The 22,528-nt window shown below is 39.4% G+C and overlaps 1 protein-coding gene across 10 annotated transcripts in view; it reads right to left on the bottom strand.

Annotated features, from left to right (window-relative positions):
• Positions 1-22,528, bottom strand: part of LOC114462948 (calmodulin-binding transcription activator 1-like) — an 83,088-nt gene that overhangs the window by 13,498 nt on the left and 47,062 nt on the right. For all 10 annotated transcript variants that reach the window (XM_028446076.1, XM_028446078.1, XM_028446079.1 and 7 more), the window contains exons 5-10: positions 20,030-20,165; positions 13,697-13,768; positions 11,715-11,868; positions 7,779-9,649; positions 6,119-6,245; positions 5,077-5,211 (exon numbers count right to left, since the gene is read on the bottom strand). In XM_028446076.1, the coding sequence (XP_028301877.1) occupies positions 5,077-5,211; positions 6,119-6,245; positions 7,779-9,649; positions 11,715-11,868; positions 13,697-13,768; positions 20,030-20,165 (2,495 nt within the window). The remainder of the gene's footprint in view (positions 1-5,076; positions 5,212-6,118; positions 6,246-7,778; positions 9,650-11,714; positions 11,869-13,696; positions 13,769-20,029; positions 20,166-22,528) is intronic.

Genomic DNA, 22,528 nt, shown 5'->3' with positions numbered 1-22,528 from the left:
AACAAACAAAAAAAAAAAAACATGGAGACAACTTGTTTGCTGGATCATTTGCAAATTGACATCTTTAACCTGTAAACTAGACTATAACATCAGTGACAGCAGGTCTGGGGGAGTTAAGTGAGGTAGAGAAACACAAATAATGATCAAATAAATCAAATGTTGATATTTGTATAGAAATCTGTATTTTCCCCAAAATTTGAACAATTTTGATTTTCCAATTCCCATGATCTAAGTTTTCTTACACTTCCTCAAGCCATAATCTACTTTTTACATTCAGAATCTATTATTAGGGATGAGTATCAGTAAATGATATAACAACAACAAAAAAAGATAGCATTGTCAGTGTAACAATATTTCAAATAGAATTAACCTGGCATTTGAATTTAAAAAAAAAACACATTGCCATCATCATCATTATTATCATCAAAAACCAAACCTAACTCATTGGTACTTATACCAAAGCTTATACTTGGCATTGTGGGAAACTCAGCTTTACCTTTTCATTTTTTCATATATTTAAATTTTCCTTAAATTCACTATTATCATTATTTTTAACATATTTTTTTAAAACTCATACAGAAGCATGTGGCACTCATGGCCATTGTTGCACCTCATCAGTCATTTGCATTGTTTGTCTAACAATCTCTTTGTGTAGTTTTGCTCCTTGGTTTTGCATGTGTGTGTGTTAGTGCTGTTTTTTAATATGCCACTCTTTGCCTTACTAATTACCAATTGGGGATAAATAAATGTTTTGGTTCTAATTTTGATTCTGATAATTTGCCCTTTGTTCTTGTGGACCTCTCAGAAGTCCTCATTGTCTCTGTTCTGTGCTGCAGCTTGCTGGTTGAAAACCTGCAGGGTTTGATCTGAGCTCAGCAGCTGATATAACTCTTCTCCATATATAACTTCATGATGAAGCTGCTCTACGTTACCTTCAGCAGAAGTGGGAACATTGGGAGCAATTACAGCAGGGCATGGCTCATGAGTTAATTAGCATTGCATCTGTTTGCTAATACTGCATCATGGACGAGCAGTAGATTTTATAATTGCATATACTTAACATGCACTACTGTGCTGACCACTCTCCATTGCAGTGGATCTTAAACTGGGTTTGATCAAACCCCAGGGATTTATTGAGGGGTTTCGGCACAGGTCAAGACACACTCAATGAAAATACACAAAACTAGTTTATCGAAATATCAATAATAACGTTTTTTTTTTACAAAAAAACCCCCATCTTAAATCAGCATGTTTGTAGAAACTGACAGGCAGTTTCCGTGTTGCCAATGAGCATAGCTCGTATGTTACAAAGTGAATGGTTGCAGTGGAGGGTGTTAGGGAGTAACAGGTAACAAAGATGCAATTGACACCCACTGCCTTGCTCCGGTTGAAGTATTGAGTCCCCCTGATAGAGATGATGTACATAATAAATCTAATAAATGTGTGTAAAATAAGAATGCAGTGAAAAGGCTCTCACTGAGGCAAGCTGTAGCTACTCTTGTCCGAAGATTCATGAGCTTAATAATTCTTATCGTGTACAGCCTCAGAGTAATTCACAGCCAGCTATGATCTTAGTCTATGGTTAGTCAATTGCAGCCATCCGTTTATTTATTTTTTTTTCGTAACAGGTATTTTTGTCCAGAAGGCATTGGTGCATATAATAATAAGTAAAAGTAAGACCAGAAAAACTTAATTTTATTTGAAAATCCATAAAATATATAGTTAAAATAACTGTTAAAGTGTTTGTAAATCTTTATTATGATTGTATGTTTTCCATAAAGGAACGCTTGTGGGTTCAAGTCCTGTTGGTGATTTAGCCATGTGATATAAGCTGTCAAAGGTATTAGCTGCTTCGCACACTGAGGTAGGTTAGCATCACATTTAATGCAGTATTTTCTAAAGTATGTGTCACACACTGATTATCTTTGGGCTGCCAGTTGGTAAAGTAAAATATCTAACTATTCTCGAAAATAACATTTCAAATTATAATGCAATTTTAAGTGTGTGGTTTGACTTAGCTATCAAAGACACAACTTATATCTTTAAAAGGACTAAAAGATTCTTTAAAAATAAATGTACATTTCCAGCACTTTAAATTTAATGAGTTCACATTCCTTAGTTTGCGTTCCTGAGTTGTAAAACTTTGGAAACCACTGTCAAACAGGACAAATGGAATTAGAAGATGATTATTATCTGTTGTTTATTGGTTGATGGTACAACAATGCTGCTACTCTCTCCATCCATCTCTTCACTGCTTATCTCATCAGGGTCACAGGAACTGAAGCCTATCCCATCAAACAATGGCAGGCACAATAACTCCTGCAGTGAAATTCAGAAACTGATGAATGTATCTTTGATTTTATCTAAACCAACCTATTTAAATAAAAGTTAGAATACTTAATCAGAATCAAGAACATTTAGAGAGTGCAAACCTCTACCAGGTGCTAAATATCCTCTTTGCCACATATTTGTAGTTATCAGGGTCAGTGATCCTGATCATTGTACTATGATCAGTCATACTTGACAGGCTCAGAAGAAGTTTCTCACATTAATAACAATACAGGAGGTTTAAATGTATGGGCATTGGTATAACTTTTTTTTTTTTGAAAAATCGTGATGGAATATGCAATCCGATCAGATCAGGATGAAACTCAATGGGGTAACTGAGGAACCAACCCGACATGACTGTGTCACATTTAATAAAGATTGGTCAATTATGAGCCGAGAATTACGTTTTGAAATGTTGCCAATGATGAGAGAAGAAGATTTTTCAGATTTTGAAACTTTTCCAGGATCAGTTTATTGATCCAGATCCCCTCCACACAGTAAGGGAATGTTCCATGGTATAAGGTCTATCTTTGGTTAACATTTTGTAAAAATATGTGATTTTTAATGTAATCCTGCAAACAGACAATCAAGCAAATAAATAAAGGCAGATGAAAATATTACCTCCTTATTACCTCCTTGGCGGAGGTTTTAAATAAAGGGCCACATGTTGGAGCCATACCTGTATCCCGTTTTGCCCAGAAAACTCCCGTATTTTACCACTCTTTCCCGCCATCTTCCCGTATTAGTATTTTCCCGTAAATATCCCGTATTTTAATGTAGTAATAATTAAAAGATGCCTTACTAAACTGAACGCCATCACTAGCCTCACAAGAACTTCCACCTGAAATGGCCTGGGTGGCAGTTCTCGCGAGATTATTGCTGACAGCTGCAACAAACCCGGAAACAACTCAGAAAAGAGATGATGAATGAATGAAGACATTCCGGCGAAAAAAAACAAAAAACTTGTGTAAATATGTTGTAAAATGTGACAGAGAGTTTATCTTCCTAAAGAACAGCAGGATGGGACACAGTTACACGTTCTGTTAGATTAATAACTGAGATTTTAACGTCTACCACAACGGAAGGAACCACGTAAGTCAGCCTGAAAAATCAGCCAATCACAAGCACCACAAATATACACTGCTTTCAAAAAGTGTTAAAAGATGTAAAGTCTTCAACAAATGTGTCTAATAAGTCATTAGTGAATACCAGAAAACCACATGAGTGAGCATGAGAAATTATAAGAAAATATATAATGAAAATAAAATGTTAATGTCTAACATAAAGACAAGCAATGTTAAATTAACAGTAAATATACAATGTGTTGACTTGTATATAAACTGTAAGTATATTATATCAACACATGTGCTTCATATACACATTTATGTTTTTATTTAGGCTGTTTTATAATTTAGGAATTAGGGCTGGGCGATATATCGAGATTCAAGATGTATCGAGTTTTCTATTTTGGCGATATAGAAAACTATAATATTTCATATATCATATGAAACAAAATACTAGTTTCAGAAGTCGCTACTTTTACTTCTCAGAACAACATGTAAAGCTCAGTTAGATAGATTTCTGAGTGCGCAAATTGTGCAGCTGTTAATAAATGTGCCTGTGTAGCATTTTGCATCAGCAAATTTAACCCAGAATTGTTTTTCTGGTCAGACTTTATTTAATAAAATTATCTAGATTTATATCATATATCACCATTTTGAGAAAACATATTGAGATATGAGTTTTGGTCCATATCGCCCAGCCCTAGTAGGAATGTTCACAGCATTTCAATGTTAATAAAGGTCGACCTACCAGATTCTCATCACATAATTGTATTTAGTAAGTGGTTGACAAGTGGGTATTTTAGTTTTCTTGTACACCTATCTTAAATTATAAGGATACTGGAGCTTGGTTTGGACGGGTGGGACTGCTCGTAGTGGGCACCAGAAAATTTCCCTTATTTTGAAATCCAAAACTTGACAGGTATGATTGGAGCAGTGGGTTGTTGAGTATGCATGTTCTCTGTCAGCATACATGTGTTTTTTTTTTTAAGTATTCCAGTTTTCCCACAGTCCCAAATAATTTATGTTCAGTTCATTAACATTTCTAATTAGAATAAAGTAGGGAATGTGGAGGTCTATTATTGTCTGTACACTGTATGACAAACTGGGGACCCTACCAGGGTCTCCCCATTCAGCCAGAAAAGCTCCAGAGCCTTGTGAGTCTGAACAGGATGAGCTTATAAAGCAGATGAATGTATTATAAGTAGATTACACCACACATGAACACCAGCTACACTCACAACAGACTCTTTGATAAAAAGTGACTTCCTAAATAGATTCAACAAAACACAAATTAGCATCATAGTCACCAAGAGATTAAACAAATGATGGTCCCTGCACAGCTTATAAAGGACAGGTGTCAAAACAGTTTAGGAGCTCAAGCAGAGGGCGACAAAGCCATAATCAAAAAGAAACAGACTTGAGCCGAACAACATTTACATAACAAGTGACGGCTGCAGACAAAACATTTTATAATATGACAAGAAATTGGAGCAGAGCACAGCAGGCGACTGACAGCAACACACATCAACAAGACAGAGGGTTGTAGGTTGACATTTACTTTCACCACTTCATATACACAAGGCAGGATCACATAAATGTCACATAGATGACAGTTTTATGTCCTTGGCCGAAGGTATAACACACAGCTACTGTTGGGTCAGTGTGCATGTGGACGTTCTCTCACCATCCAGGGACAGCCAGTCGTGTTGAGACGATGGCAGAGCAGGAAGGTCTCGTGCTTTGTATTCAAACACCACCGAGGAAGAGATGACCTCGCCACCCATGGCTACCTGTAGCATGACGAGTCCAGTGTCATGGGCTGAAAACAGATACACGTTAGGTCAGAGATTAGCGCACACAGTGTTGTTTATAAACAATTACTCATTCAAATGTAAATACTAACTTACTAACCACTAACCCAGTAAGAGTCATTTCAACTGATTCAATGTTGGGACTCACTATCATCCCTAACAAGCCCTTATCCAAATAAGTTTGGTTAAATTTCAACAAATAGTTACATAGCGTAATATAATGTATTTAGATATAATACATGTCATAATATTACTATTATTCACATAAGTAGCTTAGGGCTACATTTTTGGGGTTTTTGCTCAGTACATTTATTCTTATGAAACATTATAATCCAGAAACTCAAAACAGATTATTTGAAATTGAATTGAAACCTGAAACATGTTGATAGATTTTAATCTGCTTCGTAGGTAAATCTTCAAAGGAAAAGCAATAAAACACTAAGCTTTACTTTTTTGTTTTTGTCGTGCTTCTCTGTCTCTGTCACTGAGGCTTGTGGATCTGTGTGTCTTTTTTACATGTGTGTGTGTGTTCATTAAGCCCATATCCAGGGTTGTTATTGTGAAAACCTACATGCTGTGTGTATGCTAGTAGGAAGTTGCACTAGTGTCCATCTTAACAAAATTATTTTGTACCTGTATTTCTTAGGTTGAGTATGTTTTTCTTCGGCAAGAAATTACACACATTAACAGGAAGTCACCTACCCAAGACTAAATACATAATATTTTCATTAATTCATTTGGTTGCTTTATGTTTCAGTGCCATGCCTCGTTCTATCTACTTGCACCTACTTTTAGGCCTGGACCTTTATATGGTCATGCATTACATAACCCTGTTCCATCACAAAATCCATCTTTGCATCATTGTGGTCTGAATAAATCATAGAATGAGTCCAAATATGTGTGTGAATTTGTTACCTGGGCAGTAGCAGCGCAGCACCCCGGGCTGGATGAGGGCAGCGGGGACGCTAATGTGATCGAAGAGACAGCTGTAATCGCTGCTCGACTCCAGCCATGGGCCCGTGATCAGCACCTTCACACCGCCCTGCAGCAGTGTAGTAAACGGAGGGTTTACTTTACATCACACAGTAAATTCAACCGAGAGTATATCTTAAAATTGCAAGTATTTGGTTTCAACAGTATTCATCATTAATATGGTTTATTGTTATTTGAGCAGGAAATATACTTTACATGAGATACTTATTCTCAGTTCAATTCAGTTTCAGTAAAGTTTGTTGGATTAAAATAATAAAATAAATAATAAAAATAATAAAATAAAAAAAAATAAAAAACTTTTTTAATTTGAAAATACAAATATATACCATTTTTTTTGTCCTGCTTTGTTTAGTGTTTTTGAATTCAGAAAGAACTACCACAACTATTTTTATTCTGTTCACTAATGTAAAAGCACTCCAAAGTCATTGATCTAACTACATTTTTACTAAAATTACCTGTTTTTTTAAAAAAAATATCCAGACACATTTCTCAAAATTGTATTATATGTAAAATATTATCTTATCTTATCTTATTATATTAGCTTATCTAAACCTACACAGATTTATTTCAGTTACATTGTTTGGTCTCATTCAGTCTGTTAGTTTAAGCAGTTGGGAAAGTCACATTCAACAGGCACAGTTCTGGTTGGGACACTGCTTTAATTTTGGAGTCTCGGAGCATCAGAGACTAAAGGTTATACCAGGTGGAAGGATGTTACTCTGTTACAAATGTAAAGACAACAGCCGCAGAAGAAGAAGGAAATGTATTTGCAGTACAAAAATATGACTTGGAAAATTTCAAAACGCATGAGTCAAATTGAACATCTTCTGAAATAAAAAATGTTAGCAACCAATATTGGAATGTAAAAGGTATGATAGCCCCTGCTAGCATTGGAGCTATTCTCTAATTTCAATAGATCCAGTTGAACTGCATGAGTCACACTGTTGGTTTCAGTCCAAGAATTAAAAAAACATGAAAATGGAAAATCTTGCTTGCCAAACACACGACTTATTAGATCAGTTACGGTAAAAACTTTCTTGGGGTCTGTTTTTTGTGTTTTCTTTATAGCTTTTGATCCTCTAGAGATAATTGGTTGAGTTTCATTCTCCATAAAATATATTTACATAAAATTATATATTCCTGTTTATCCAGAGAAAACTTAAAAAAAAGTCCCATGGTCGTATTAATGAAGACACAACCTTGTGTGACATTTTTTAGTATTAGTGAGATAAAATTTAGTCTGATCCCATAATGTAAATTATGAATAAAATGACAAAATACAATGTTACAAAAATTTTCATCATATTTCACTGACTGGGTGGAGTGGTACATGGGTAAATTTAATGAGCTCCCCCAGAGGACTGATTAGTGAAAGATTGAAATTTCATCAAAATCCCATCAGTGGAGTGTGAAATATTGTGAATCCTTAATGACCAACCAGCAGTGGCTGGGAAACAAATCGTGCTGGGTGTGATTTCAGTGTTTAACATCAGAACAAGCTGTCGTCAATCATGTGGTGTGAGGATAAATTTGACTGTCGGCAACAGTGATGAATAAATAAAAATCAGTCAGGTTTACTAACCTCAGGATATGACCACTCTGGAGAGTAGTCTGTCACACCAAACAGCCTCCCAGTCTCCTGGAGCAGTCCCAGAGCTCCCTGCTCCACTTCCGAGGTTTGCAGGTGGCCTCCTCCTGTACCCTGCTCCTCTCCTGCTGCCCCCTCCTGGGGCATTAAAACCCCCGTGACTGCTGCCCCTACTCCTCCCCCAGAGCTCTCAACAGAGATGAAATCATTGATGAGGTCAGAGAATTGACTTCCAAATGAAGCCTCAAAACCTTCCAGACTGATGGCTGACCCCGCCCCATTGGTGGCAGCAGTCACCCCTCCACCCTGGTGAGCCAGAGGAGAGCTGTAGAGCACCCCGTCTATGTTAGCGCCAGTTGCCTGAGGACTGGCCACCACTGAGCTGCTAGTCCCCGACAAGCCGTTACAGAGAATCTCGCTTTCACCTCCACCTCCCGCACCACCCCCTCCCCCAGCACCCCCAACCCCTCCACCTTCTTCTGCTCCTCTGTTGTCATCGGTGGGCTGGAGGTAGTGTTCAGTGTCAACATTCGCAAAGGCATCATGAGGATCTCCAGCCTTGAGTAGTAACTCTCCTCCATTCTCAGATGGTTTGTCGATACCAACCTCCTGATGACTCCTGCTGCCTGAGTGATCAATTGTGGTCTCCTGCTGGGCCAGGGGAAAAGAGCCAACTGCTGCACCTTGTCTGTTTCTCGCACACTGAGCCTGCTGGTCTGTGGTGGCCTGGTGTAGGTGTGAATGTGGTTCTCCATTTGTGACAGGGGAGTCTGTTTGCACAGCAGGCATGCTAATATAAGCCTGGGTTTCAGTAGACTCCTGGCCTGCCTCGATGCCATTGGACAGCAGCTCGGACGGCTGGCTTGTCTGAGAGGGTGCCTGGAGGAAGATGCTTGGAGACGCGTGGTGCGCAGACTGGCTCAGACTTGGGACACAGGCCGATGACATGACCGCACTGAAATCCATCTGTTCCAAGGTAGTGCTGGGGCTCAGGCCAGTTCCCTCTCCCACATAGCTGCCCTGCGTGGCCAACGGCTGCTCCAGGGTGGCAGCTTCTGTTTTGATGTTGTTAACAAGGGCTGGGTTGTAGACAAAGCCGTTAGAGGAACAGTGAAGACTTCCATCATCCCCGTTACACCCTTCATTCTTCCCTCCACCTCCACCATACGTCTGACCTTGCTTTGGGTTGTTAAGGAAGCAATCAGGGTCAAAGGTCATGGTGGTCTCTGGCATGTTGACCCCTCCACTCGTGTCTAAGGAGCTTGAAAGAACCAACTCCCCTCCCTCGCCTAAGCCTACCCCACCAGGAAACGATGCAAACCTCTGGTTTTCAGGAGCCACAGCTAACAGAATCCCAGCAGTGGTACTTTCATGGGCGGATGCCAACAGATGGGTGTGGCCAGTGGAGTAAACTGAATCTCCAGTCAGAGTGGTGACCTCAGACATGAACACAGCTGTGCTTTGCGATAAGCCGGACCCAATGGCAAGAGCAGGACTGTCAGCCATGTCACTGGTGATTGACAGTGGGGAGCTCTGGGTGGTGTCAGGAACTTCCACTTGGTTAGTAGATGTAGAGGAAGACACCTCCATGCTGCTCTGTGGAAGTAAGGAGGGTTTGCTGATCCTGCCATTCCTCCTGTCCCCAGTGGCCCTACTCCGCCTTTCTGCAGGAATGGACTCTGTCTGACCCTCTGATACATCGCTGTTTTGGACTTCAGTGCCGTCAGCTTCCTCAGCTCTGTGGCCCACTGCTGCACCCGTACCCACTGCAGTCCCTCCTCCTGTTGTGCCCGATGGCTCCTGCTTGGATGAAATGATGCGCTGCTTGACACTTGAACATTTCTGATGTAAACTGCTTCCAGCACCTGAAAAACAAGATGTCACACTTTTCTTAGGACAAGCTAAAAAATTATTCCTTTAGATGCAATCATATTAAAAAGCAACAATAGAGTCAATAGCAAAGTTTCACTGTATTGTTTAACACCTAGAAGTCAAATCAAGAGCACAAAATAGTCTGCGTTGTTCTTGGGATCCCTCCTCACCCTGGAATCTCTTTATTGAATAAATGTCTTTCTTTATATTTCTATTTTTCAATCTGCAACAATCTCTTTCTTCTGAGACAAATGTCTTTTTTATAGACTGCCATCATGTACAAGGTGAGTAACACCTTGTACAGGATGTAAGCGGGGACAGGCTTCTGCAAAGCTCTGTGATCCTGTACAGGATTTAGTTAGTACATAAGATCAATGAATGAGCAAAAAATATTCTCTGGTGGAAAGATAGGGTGACCTTGATGTGGCATTTCAAAAGGTAATTCTCATTAAAAAAAAAAAATTCTGTATTTAATATCTGGGATTCTGCAGCAACACTTAATGAAAAATAATAAGTAAGACCTCTGACGTCAAAAGCTAAAAAATAAAGACGTGACTACAAACTCAGAGGGTTCAAGCCTGTGATCAAAGAAAGAAAAAAAAAGTGAGCAGAGATGAGAAAAAATGAGGACATGTGGAAAATCGAACATTAAAAATGGAGTACTAAAGTCAACAAGTCACTTTGTTTTGGGCAGTTGTCCTTATTTGCCATTTCAGATCAAAGGATGGATTAGATTAGATAAGTGTGTATGTGAGCTGTGTGCTTTTATGTGCGCATGCGCGAACACAAGAACAATCAACTCCCTAATGCTAAATCATGAATAATACATTCTAGATTTCAAGCCCTTCTGTCATCTTTGCCTCTTTGCCGTTTTCCCCAAGTTTGCATCTGCCTCTAGGTGGCAGCATTGTGCTGACTGATGGTGCCTTTAAAATACAAGAAAAAAACAAATCACATCTTAGTGAAGCTCGGCTTATGGATCTATGGCGATTATTATTTCCAAATAAAAAGCTCAATGTTCTCATTGAGATAAGAAAAAAATGCTTTTGAAGAAAGAGCAAGTTATTGTCAGTTGTAAAACACAAAGATGAGTAATGACTGGTTATCATTAACATAACAATGCTGTACTATTCTTGTGTAAACTGTACCACTGTTGATAAATAAAACATATTTTTGATTTAGTGCAGTAGTCCAAAGGTATACACTCACATGTGCTTGCGGTAAAGTCATTTGAGGTATTTGTTTTTAAAAGATGAGAGTGGGAAAATATCCAAGTGGAGCATGTACATATCATTAAGGCTAACCTGCTGTCTGCACCTGTTGACTCATTCGATAAGTGATGGCATGGCTCCAGACTGAGCATCACCCAGTTGCCAAGCCAAAAAATAAACAAGTCAGTGAACCAAATTATATGTGTTTTAGTTGTTAAACACCAATGTACCACAGATTCATTTTGATGCACTTTAGTATCCCTTTTCATTATAACTGTACTATGACAAGTGGCATGTTATTGACCCAAGCTGGGTTTAACCATAGATACGTTGATTTCAAATATCAGTTTTAGGTACAACCACTTCCCCCTACTTCCTGTTCATGGCCACCATTATGATATTTAAGTTGGGTGCTGTGTCACCCACTTCAACTTCTTGTTGAAGTGGGTGACACAGACTCATCACCAGACTGGCTTAACTGATTACACAACACAATATGCACAGCTGTAACATCACATTGCACTGTTATCCTTCCATTGTCCTACCCTGACTCCATCTTCCCGGTCCCCTTCCCCCTCACCAAGATGTAACACTCTCTTTTTATATTCTCCATTTAATAAAGTTTTTCTGGTGCAATAAAATTAATTAATTAATTTAATTGCAATAATGAAACATGCATTGCTGTCGCATAAAATTGCACTACTACATGTATAGCGTTGACCTTCGACAGCATGAGTAGACAAGGTAAAAAAAGAAAAAAATGACCCAAGCTGACTCATACACTAAGGTTGAGTAATGTTAGATGGGAGTTTGTAAACAGGAAGACTGTGGGTGCAAAATAACTCACACATGGGCTTTAGCTGTCCAATGAGCTCCTCTTTGCTCCACTTGGCCCACTCTTTCCTGTCTGTGTTGATGGAGCAGAGGACGGGGCCGCACGGCTTCCCACTGTCGTCCACTGCCGGTACATTCAGGTAGTGCACCAGCACAATGTCTGGGTTCTATAGGACACACAGACACGGATTAACAAAAACACATGAACAGTGTTCACGTACCAATGTGTTCATTGATACAAACACTGTTTTGTTTGCAATGCAGCCACATATGGGAATGGTTAAAGGATCGTGTCTCTTTACAGAAGGAGTGGATGGAGGAAGGTGAAATGATTATCAGAAACTTGGAACCAATAGCAGAAGTGAGACATAGCGTGTCAGATAAGGGTTCTTTCACCTGTTTATAAAACATTTAACAGCTACTGCCCACTCATCCTTCTTTTTAACCCTGCAGTGTCCTTGTATGTCTCTCTCTCTCTCTGTGTATGTGTGTGTGTGTGTGTGTGTGTGTGCGTGCTATACAGCTAGCTAAATTGACAAAAATCAGCAGCCAGGGCTAAAAAAGGATAGAGAAAGCAACTGTTCTGACTATACTGCAGGTCACCAGTAGACCTATGGAATTTCTACTGCATTAATGATTCAACAAGTGCACTGATGTGTGTGTGTGAGTGTGTATGTGTGTGTGTGTGAGGGTAAGAAGCTCCGCCTGATGAAAGATTCAGAAGACAGGCTCAGGTGAGGGGGAGGACCTGCTGAGGTGGAACACTTTTCTCTCCAAAAACGGGAGAGCACAGTGGGCTGCTACAGCTCCACACTGCAATATGCAACAACACACAAGGAAAGTTTTATGATCCCATACGCCGTTTAGAAATCAGCAAATCAAAGAGCAAAAAATAGCACACTGCAGATAGAACAAGAGCATGACTTCCCCTCATATCGCCTGACTGTATGAACTCTATGCCGCAATGGTTGGAAAAACAAACATGTCTAATACCACTACAAAAAATGTAGAGGGAATGCCACAATTTTCCAAGTAAAATCTGCATATTAGTAAGTTAATGTGCAGATATTTCCAGGTTTTTTTAATGCATACATTGATGGTAAATTTTTGTCCTTTTATTTATACTGTCTTTGATTAGAAAATATTTAAAGAGATACCCATTGTGTGTGTATGTGTGTGTGTGTGTGTGCGTGTGTGTGTGTGTGTGTGTGTGTGCGTGCGTGCGTGTGTTGATTCTACTGTTTCTAACACGAGCAGCAGAGTAAAAAATATCTCTAAGAAAAGCAACAAGTGTGCATGTGGGTAGTTTTTGTGTGCTTGTGCATGCGTACGTGTGTGTGTGTATGAGTAGTGTGTAGTGGGTGTTGTTTGTAGCTCCAGGGTGTTTTCATGGAGAGGACCACATAGAGAGGAGTACCTGAATCCTTGATGTTCACTGTAAGTATTGACAGCCAAGGTTGGATAACACTGTGCTCTGGAAGTTCCTATCAACTTCAAACAAGTATGACACCTTATGTGTAGAGCATATTTGAGGTATTTTCCCACCATCACCACCGTCTAAATGTATTAAGGACTAAATAAGCAGCTGAACAACATAAAGTTTTACTGTCAGCCCAGTTTTGAGATTAAATTCTCTGTAGTCCAAGTTTGCCTCATTAATTTGGAAAAGAAGAATCGTTTATGGCAGGTTTATGGTTTAGTTTACTGTTTTGTTTTGAAAATTTACCAAGTGAAACCTTGTGTAAAATGAACTACACCATATAATTTCAAGCTGTTTTGCGTTGCGTTAAATGCAGTACCTAACATAGCAGAAATAAATGCGACTGAATGACCATTATTTGAGGGGAAAACGGCGCAGAATGGCACACTTATGGTGCAATAGACAACAAGTAATACAAGATGATTACCCGCTCCAGAGACTTGATTAGGAATCTTGATTTTGTTCGTGTGCAAATGTGTATGAAAAGGCAAGGCGGGAAAAGGGCGGTGGCTTACCTGCAGCAGCCAATAGCATCTACGATGGAAGGTGGGGATGATGGAGGAGTGGACGTAGCAGCCATAAAGACACTAGAGAGAGGAGAGGATAGCAAGGGAGGGAAGAGGAAGGGAGAGGAGATTGCAGCAGTAAACAAAAAAGCCAGACAAAATGTGAAAAGGAAGAGAAAAGGGTAAGAGAAGACATAAAAACAGGGGTCAGGGCAAGAGGAACGGAGGTTATACCCACTTAGGATGTATTGACTGAGGTATTATTATTAAATTACAGTGTGTGCATAGATGAATAAATGACCTTGAATCTGATGATGGCAATTACACCCCGACAGATTGTGAAGCTTACTGTCTTTGCCATACTACGCAAAACCATTGTGGAATTTACTAAAGGTCAGAGAGTCAGCACACAGACATTGTGAGAGGTCGGTGACAAGGAACTGAACAAAGAAAGTGAGGAAAAGGCAAGGAAAATACAAAGTGGGAGTGCAACATGAATGAGGCTAAACCGATCTCTATAGAAAATAAGATGTCTATATCATGTCTAAGTACGTACAGGGTGGTGTATAATAGGTGATACAGAATTGGTTGTAGTTCTTTCTACTCCTATCAATCCTACTTAGTCTTTCTACATGTTTTCTCAGAGCATGTTCTCTGCTTTCCTCCTTACTTCAATACTGTACATGTAAAGCAAATGGAGTCTCTACTGTAGATCTTAATTATGTGGGCACCTGGGATCACTTGTCTCTGTGTCAGCCCTGGAAAGGATTTGTGGCCTGTTCAGGATGTACTCTGCTTTAAACTTTGAGTAAACTGGCATAGGACCACAAACCATTCCTCAGGATAAGCAATAAAAAAAGTTGGATGAACAACTGAAAGAACAGTCACTCTTTAAAGGAACACAAGAGCTTTAACGCCTGGCCCGGGGAAGCATAAACCAAGTTGTCTTTTAAAGTGATTCATAACTGATCACATCATTGCACTATAAATGAATAATAAAACTTTGTTGCTAATTTGTGTAAGAAATGTCTTTGGAGTCATTGAGATCAGGTTTTTGCCTTTAAAGACACATAATAGCTATTCATATGAAGGTATCACCATTTTGGAGCTTTCACGTCAGGACTTATTTCAGATTTCCGGTCTCATAGAATGGATTTCATTTCATGACTCAATTGATAAGAAGACCAGGAACATTACAGTGGATGAAACTGGATGTTGCACCGGGAAACAGACTTTGAAAATGCCAGCCTGCACGACATTTGGATGCCACTATTAGTCATCCTAATACATACTGTAATATCCATGTACGCCTACCAGCTGGACAAGAAAGGAACCTTAAAATGGGTCGTACCTTTGGAACGATCGGATACCTTTAACCTTGTAAAACCAGTTGGTGTTATATGAATGGCACACTTCATCGAGTAATCATTACATCACAGTTTGTCAAACATGTCAACCTCCACAAGTGTGTGTTTACAATGCTATTTACTGCCTACGCTGCTTTAAAATCACATCTCATTTCTACTAGTAAAGTTTAAATACACTATAATAGTCTTTCAGATGAACTGTCTTTGTAATTTAGATTGAGTATTACTTTAACTTCATGAAGTAAAAAAAACAATAATACCACATTATACATACATAGTTGGCAGGTTGATGAAACACTATCAGTAACATTAAAACGATGCAAGGACCAATTAAACCTTTAGCTGTCCATGTAATGGGACCATATCACAGGGTTCGAGACTGCAACCAAAATGGTCGCATATGCGAGTATATAGTATGTGCGAGTGAAAATTTTATCTGGTCGCATCCGTGCAAGGTCGTATGGGTGACCTTATTTTGGACAGAGTGGCTGAGCACCTCGTCATGTCCCACAGAGTGCACTTCTCTCTCTCTCTCTCACGCTCCGCGCTGTGGGTGAGGAGACGGTGCACGCTCACACATCTTGGCTGCGGGTAATGCAACAGTGAATGCGCCGAGTATAAACACCAATATGCTCCTTTGGAGTGCGCGCGGCCCGCAAACGGAGCCAGGCATAACGAGTCCTTCACTGAGTGCGTGCTCACATTGATGGTAGCAGTAAAAAGGAAGAATGTACTGAGCTCAGCGATAGAGCGTACACGCTCATCAGAATCAGCATGGAGAGACCAGAACTGATGGACTATGATACCAGGCCACATGTTCAGCTGTTGTTCTCTCAGAGCAGGGGTCTGCAACCTGCGGCTCTGGGGCCTAATGTAGCCCTTTGACTCTTATGCAATGGCTCCCTATAGCTTTAAAATAAAAAAAAATTAAAAACTATTGAAATTAATAGTTATTTTTACAGAGGCTATTAATTATTAATGACAAATAAAATCAAGATATAACAATTTGTAAACCTAAAATAAATCACGGTGTGCAATGACTCAGCATCTTCCTACTTCACCTCCAGCAACATCTACAGACCATCAACTTTCCTGTGGCCAACCTTAAGTTTTAAATCCCTGGTAAGATAACTAAACCAACAAAAACACTATTCTGGAAGAAAATGGAGATTTTAATTGTGTGGGGACAGATTCATTTAACCACCAATGTGCCAGTTAAATATGCATGCTTTATGTGTGGCAAGAAAAGAGCAATTAGCATGTTTTGACCACGTGATCATGTGTTATCAAATTCAAGTTACTTTTTGTGACCTTTCAAATACATTAGCTAAAAAAAAATCTTCTTTATCTAACATTGTGTTCATGTAAACTGAGATGTGTAAGAATTTGAAGATGCAAGATACTGTTTTATTTCTTGATGTCAATTTATTTTATTTTAAACTGTTTTTAAGTTTCCATTTACATGATCAATATAAATCACATCAAATTAAATCAAACATTATTTTATATATATATTTAACTCTATATAACTTAATTCACTGTATTGTCTTCATTGAGAAGGTATTTTTTCAGCTCCAGGAGGACTTTAATCCATGTAAGATGAGGTTAAATGTTTCCTTGTAGAGTAAAGGTTGCAGACCCCTGACCAGGGGAAGAGGGTTAGGAGACCCCACTATCAGAGCTGGACCCTCTGAATTTAATTCCATGAGGTGAAGCAATGCAGATGCTAAGTTGGTTATGCTACTGTTAAGTTAATTCAAGTACAGCCTTTCTGTAAAATAAAACATAAAAAAACAGAATACATGTAACCTGTTGTTATGCTTTGCTGTTTTTTTAAAAATATTTTGTTACGTCTTTATAATTATATAAAATAAATTACCTGTTGTTTCAGCCACTAACTTCATACAAACCACCCCGGTTCAAAAAAGGGTGCGACCGAATTCTGTGCTGGTGCAACCAACTGAAAAGGTTGGTCGCACCAGTGCCACCACTGGAAAGGTTAGTGTAGAGCCCTGTTTCAGGTTGGATGTAAATTGCAAATGGTAAACAAAGACTTAACTTACTTGTCATTGTTTTAAGGAATATTCTATACACAGTAGTAGGCATGGAATGTACTAATACATAGAAAAGCTTTTTGTTTTTGTGTTAAAAATAAAACACCAAAAACAAGTCAGTAAGTGGTTGTTAGAGTTGACTAAAAAACAAAACTAATTTTTAATGAAAAAGTAATTCTTCAAAACTTAAACTATCAAAATTGCAAAAATCTACTTAATAATTGCGTTCTGTGGCTTTCACTGCATGCCTCCTTAAAGGCAGTGTAAGAACAGATAATTGGATTCTTTGTACTTTGACATGCTGGTTTTTGTTTTTCTACCCAGTTATTAATCTTCTGACATGTTAGGACAGAAAAACAAAGATTTCTAATTTGAAAATGTGGTTCGAATGACCTGTCATTGTCATTGCCGAGCAGAAGTTTGCTTTGCCAGCCTTGGTTATACATGCATAAAAATTTACACATGATTTATAATTCTTTTCAATATCAAAAGTTGGTGAATGTTGGATGGTTTTAATTTAGGTGAAGTCACCTAAGTGAAAGCTTTCAGGTGTAGACAATGATTCCCAACTTTTCTGTCTTCAGCTCAGACTGTCTTTGCGGCAGAGTTGGGGTCAATTATAATTGTAATAGCGTAATTGTTCATTATTTACAATTATAACATAATTATAATGGTTTTGAATTAATTAAATAATTGTAACTTAAAAATCTGTTGCAATCATAATTGAACTGAGTTCATGTAATTGACGTTATCATTTTAATTGCCTTGAAAACTGTCAATTGCACTTTAATTAAATGCAAAACTGGGGAACCATGTTAAAGTTCTATGGCTTACACAAACATAATTATTACAATATGTTTCATAACAAGTTTTCTCACTAATTTACACAAGAGGAAGGTCATACGTTGAGAACGTAGTTGTAATTGATTTGGAGGGGGGAAAACAAATTGTAATTCTATTTGTAATATGACAAAATGCCTGTCATCATATTTATAATTGAATTGCAATTGAACATGGATAATTGTAGATGTAATTGTAATTAAAAAATGTAATTAACCTCAACTCTGCTTCACGGGAATAGTCATTGAAGAAGTAAACACCATATCAAACCAGATTAAGCAGGATTTTAAGTTATATATCTGAGTATTCCTCATGTTTGACCAAGTCTGCCAATTCAGATTAGTTTTTAATTGTTTGTATTGAATTACAATTTATTCTCAAACAGGTGAAAAAATTGTCAGCCTAACCTTACATTGAATCTAAATACAAGCACTGGATGCATTCCCCCAGTTAGAAACCACTGTTCAAATCAGCCATTTTGTTCATGTTTACACTCGTTTGAATTAGTGTACAAAGTGTAATTCAAATTATTATATGTTTGACCCTTAAGTTTCAACAAAGCAAACCCTGATCTTATCTATCATATACATTATTTTTGTGCCCCAGCCTTAAGATTAGAAAAGGACATAAAAATAACTTTCAGCAGTCAATGTTAGAATCTAATTCTGAGTTGTTGACATCTTGTGCAGCAGGAACTTTTTGGTCAAAGCTGATAAAGTAAGAGTGTGGAGTTTGATAGAAAAGAGATGGCATGATGACAGAGAAGCCTTCCATCAAGGTCACAGCTGCCACTTTTTTCACATGCAGTGAAATCAGAGCGCACACACGCACACGCACGCACGCACACGCACACGCACACCCACACACACACACACACACACACAGCGAGCTTACACATGAAGTGGGTACTTGTAAATACTAAATAACACACAAATGCAAACACTAGCCAATCAGGCGCTATAAAATCTTGATTTAAAACTTGTCCAGCTTTTCTTTCTCATACACACTCACTTATTTTCATGCAATTTTGCCTCTTCTGAGAAGTAGCCTGCCTTAAAGTGTGTTTTGCTAGAGGCAAAGTGCATTTCCATATATTTCCATTCAGTATGAGGAGGCTCTCCATCCAGGGTTATGTTTTCCTCTCATGCTTCCTGCCCCCCCCCCACTCCTTTCTTCTCTCTTCTTGCTGCGATCCTCCATTCCCTGTCCCCTGTTCTACACTCTGCTTACTTGCTTACTTAAGTGGTGCTGGGAAGAGGTGACACAAACAATTACTGACCAGGTGGCTGCCAGAGAAACACTTTTATGTGTGCTTGTCTAACTTGTGTGTACAGTGGCAGGAAAATACATCAGAGATTAATGCCAATGCCAGTGAGGGCTTAAGAATGATAAAGGTGCAGATGGGAATTCTCGGTCTAAATCATTCCCTTTATCTACACTACACCTTTTAATGTCCCCGCAGTAAACATCCATGTGCATTATTTGCATGGTCCGTCCCTTATTCTCCAGCTCCAGCTCATTCTTTCTCTTTCTGACACATGCATGCTCACTCCTCTCACCTCTCGGTATTTTCCTGCTGAATAATCAATTTTTGTTGAGCTGGCTGATGTGACTTAAACACACACACACACACACACACACACACACACACACACACACACACACACACACACACACACACACACACACACACACACACACACACACACACACACACACAGACGCTGCCTTGAGACTGGATCGATACCCTTCTCTGTTCTGCTGAAGGAGGCATTGACATCATCCCTGGCCTCAAGCCAAACACACTCTCATCCTTCAGAGGGGGGAGAGAGAGAGAGAGAGAGAGAGAGAGAGAGAGAGAGAGAGAGAGAGAGAGAGAGAGAGAGAGAGAGAGATGCAGTGCAAGGTATTGAAGGGAAGGGAAAAACAGAGGGGACTACCACTCGCTCTAAGGTCACAAATTGGCTCGCAGCTTTACGATGCGGTTGTTAAGCACTCATTTTTCTGTCCTCACAGTGAAGTTAAAGATTAGCAGCGAATCCACACCAGTCCATTGACTTGTTTTTCCACTGCGGCCTCACCTCTACTCCCTGGACCTTCAGCTTCATGTGATCTTCTCGGGTGGTCTTCCCATCTTTCCTTTTCTTCCAACAGTAGCCATCTTTCCTGTACTTCACTTTTTTTCGATTGTAGAGGATCATAGATCCATTTTGAGGCCTAGCGGAGCAAAAGTAAAACAGCAGTGAATTAGTTAATTATATGATTTTATTGCTCTTTATATTTGAAATATATTTACTAGAAATAATACTATTAAGAAAGACAAGAAGTATCAAAATTCTCCTTTTGCGCATAGAAAGTACCGAGTCGATCTAGTCCTTGACAGTACAGGCCCTCCTCCCCTCTCATACACAGACATGTTAATATTTTAGTAGGGTGATTTAATGGCACAGCAGGAACATCGGCCTCTAAGCTACTATTCTATACACACCTGGTGAGATGAGCAGGCATTCACACACAAAAACACAGACACGCACCAGGCAGCATGCAAGTACAAAGATAGTGATGCTGTAGTGAGACCAGTAGGGAAGACCTACCGCCGTTTGTTCTTTGGGCTCAATGTCAAACCTGCTGCTCAGCAATCAATCATTGCACTTTAAAATCTTAAGGACAGGAGAAAGATAGTGTTTGTCTGCGTGTGTGTGCGTGGTCTAGTGTGTTATAGCAGGAGGAGAAAAAGGGCTTTTCTTTCTTATCTCATGACAACAGAGAGAGTTGACCTAGCTGTTAACAATCAATAAAATGACATAGTGCTCACTCTTTCACACTGGTGTTTAAGTGTGTGCATGTACATGTAAGAACCTTCACTGACCTCCTTTCTTTCAATCTCTAGTCTTTATCCCTCTTATCGTTGTATCTCTTCATTTTCTCTTCCCTTTGCTGCTCAGGCCATCCTTCTGTTCTCCACTTACTCTCATGTACACACCTGCTCCTTCTATAACGAGCCCACCCATCCCTCCCTCCTCCTCGTCTTTCTCTTCTCAATTTGATGTAATCTATATGAACTGAAATGATTGCAATTTACTCAAAACGCTTTGTGTTGAAAAATTGGATTTACTTTGAGCTGATTTTCTTTAACACCCTAAATTTGCTCTGTTTTTGGGGGAGCCTGCCAGTTTCTTAGTAGATTGGAGACCCCCACCATTGGATCAAAGTCGAGTTTAGTCTCTGTCTCAAGTGGTGTGAGTCATCTTTGAGCTGCTGATTCTAATTATGTTACAGAGAAGATGGATGAGATCAGATGTGTGTGACTGTGTGTGTGTGTGGGTGGCTAACGCAGGCATGTTTGGATGTATGTGTGAGCAAGCAAGCAGGAGAAGCACGCCTGTGCATGGTGCCAGTGTTCCCTTGCAAAGCCTGTGATTCAAGCAGACATAAATGCTATTGATTGTAACTGGGCTGTGATGTGTGGGATATAAAAAGCTTTTCCACTGTTCCACGGTGTAGCAGAGCGAAAGCAGGGAAGGCGAGAGGAGGAGAGTGGAGAAAAAGGACAGCGAGATAAAGAGACAGAGTGGGAGAGGGAGTGAGTGAGTCTGGCGAGGGAGGAGTAAGTGAGAGACGAGGGACAGAGGAGGTAACAGTCATTACTTTTAACTGATGAGGTATTTTAGTTTAGCGGAGAAATGAAGGTCATTGATTGTTATCTTAATGCTGCCCCCACTTTAAAATGTACAAACACATGTGGATGTAAAACCCTCACACACACACACACACACACACACACACACACACACACACACACACACGCACACACACACACACACACACACACACACACACACACACACACACACACACACACACACACACACACACACACACACACACACACACAGAGTCACATGTACAAAAATGTCACTGGCTCAGTTAGCTGAGCTCCCTTCCATCTGATGGGATTAGGTGTAATCTGTTCTAATCGTGCCTCGTGTCATGTGTAAATGGGATTATATCTAACTGCTGCTCAATAACACCAATATGACTGCTGCTGCTGGGAGGCTGAGGCTTTACGGCAGCACAACCAATCAATGAGAAATCCATCCACAACATAAACTGCACGGCTGGCCTCCGGCGTCTTCTGAGAAGAGTCCTTCAGCTCGCACAATGGGAGTACACAGGCGTCACCTGGGGCTTTCACCAGTGTCAATAGTAAGAAATGGGGATCATTCACTTAAACGTCCCTTTTTCTTACTTCTTCTTGTTCTTCTTTATTGCTTTTATTTCAAATCCTTACATCTGTATTAACTAAAGTAAATGTCAATAAGGTGACTTATCAATAATTCAAACTGCCCTTTCCTTCAGGCTTTTATTTCTTTTTTTCCTTCCCATCTTGTTTCCTGGCTATAACCCATCCCCGTTCTAGGAAAAGAGCTACTTATGGTTCATTTGGATCGATTAATATTCAGTTCTGGCATGTGAATCCCTGTTCACACCACATCTTATACACACATACCCCTGCAAAGCCTGCAAATTCCCCTTTACTCTCTCGTCTGAATTTTACATCACTTATCCTAATACATTTA

Source organism: Gouania willdenowi, chromosome 5 (assembly GCF_900634775.1).
Source record: "Gouania willdenowi chromosome 5, fGouWil2.1, whole genome shotgun sequence".
Taxonomy (NCBI): domain Eukaryota; kingdom Metazoa; phylum Chordata; class Actinopteri; order Blenniiformes; family Gobiesocidae; genus Gouania; species Gouania willdenowi.
The sequence above is the reverse complement of the archived record's forward strand: the minus strand, read 5'-3'. Positions and strand labels throughout refer to the sequence as shown.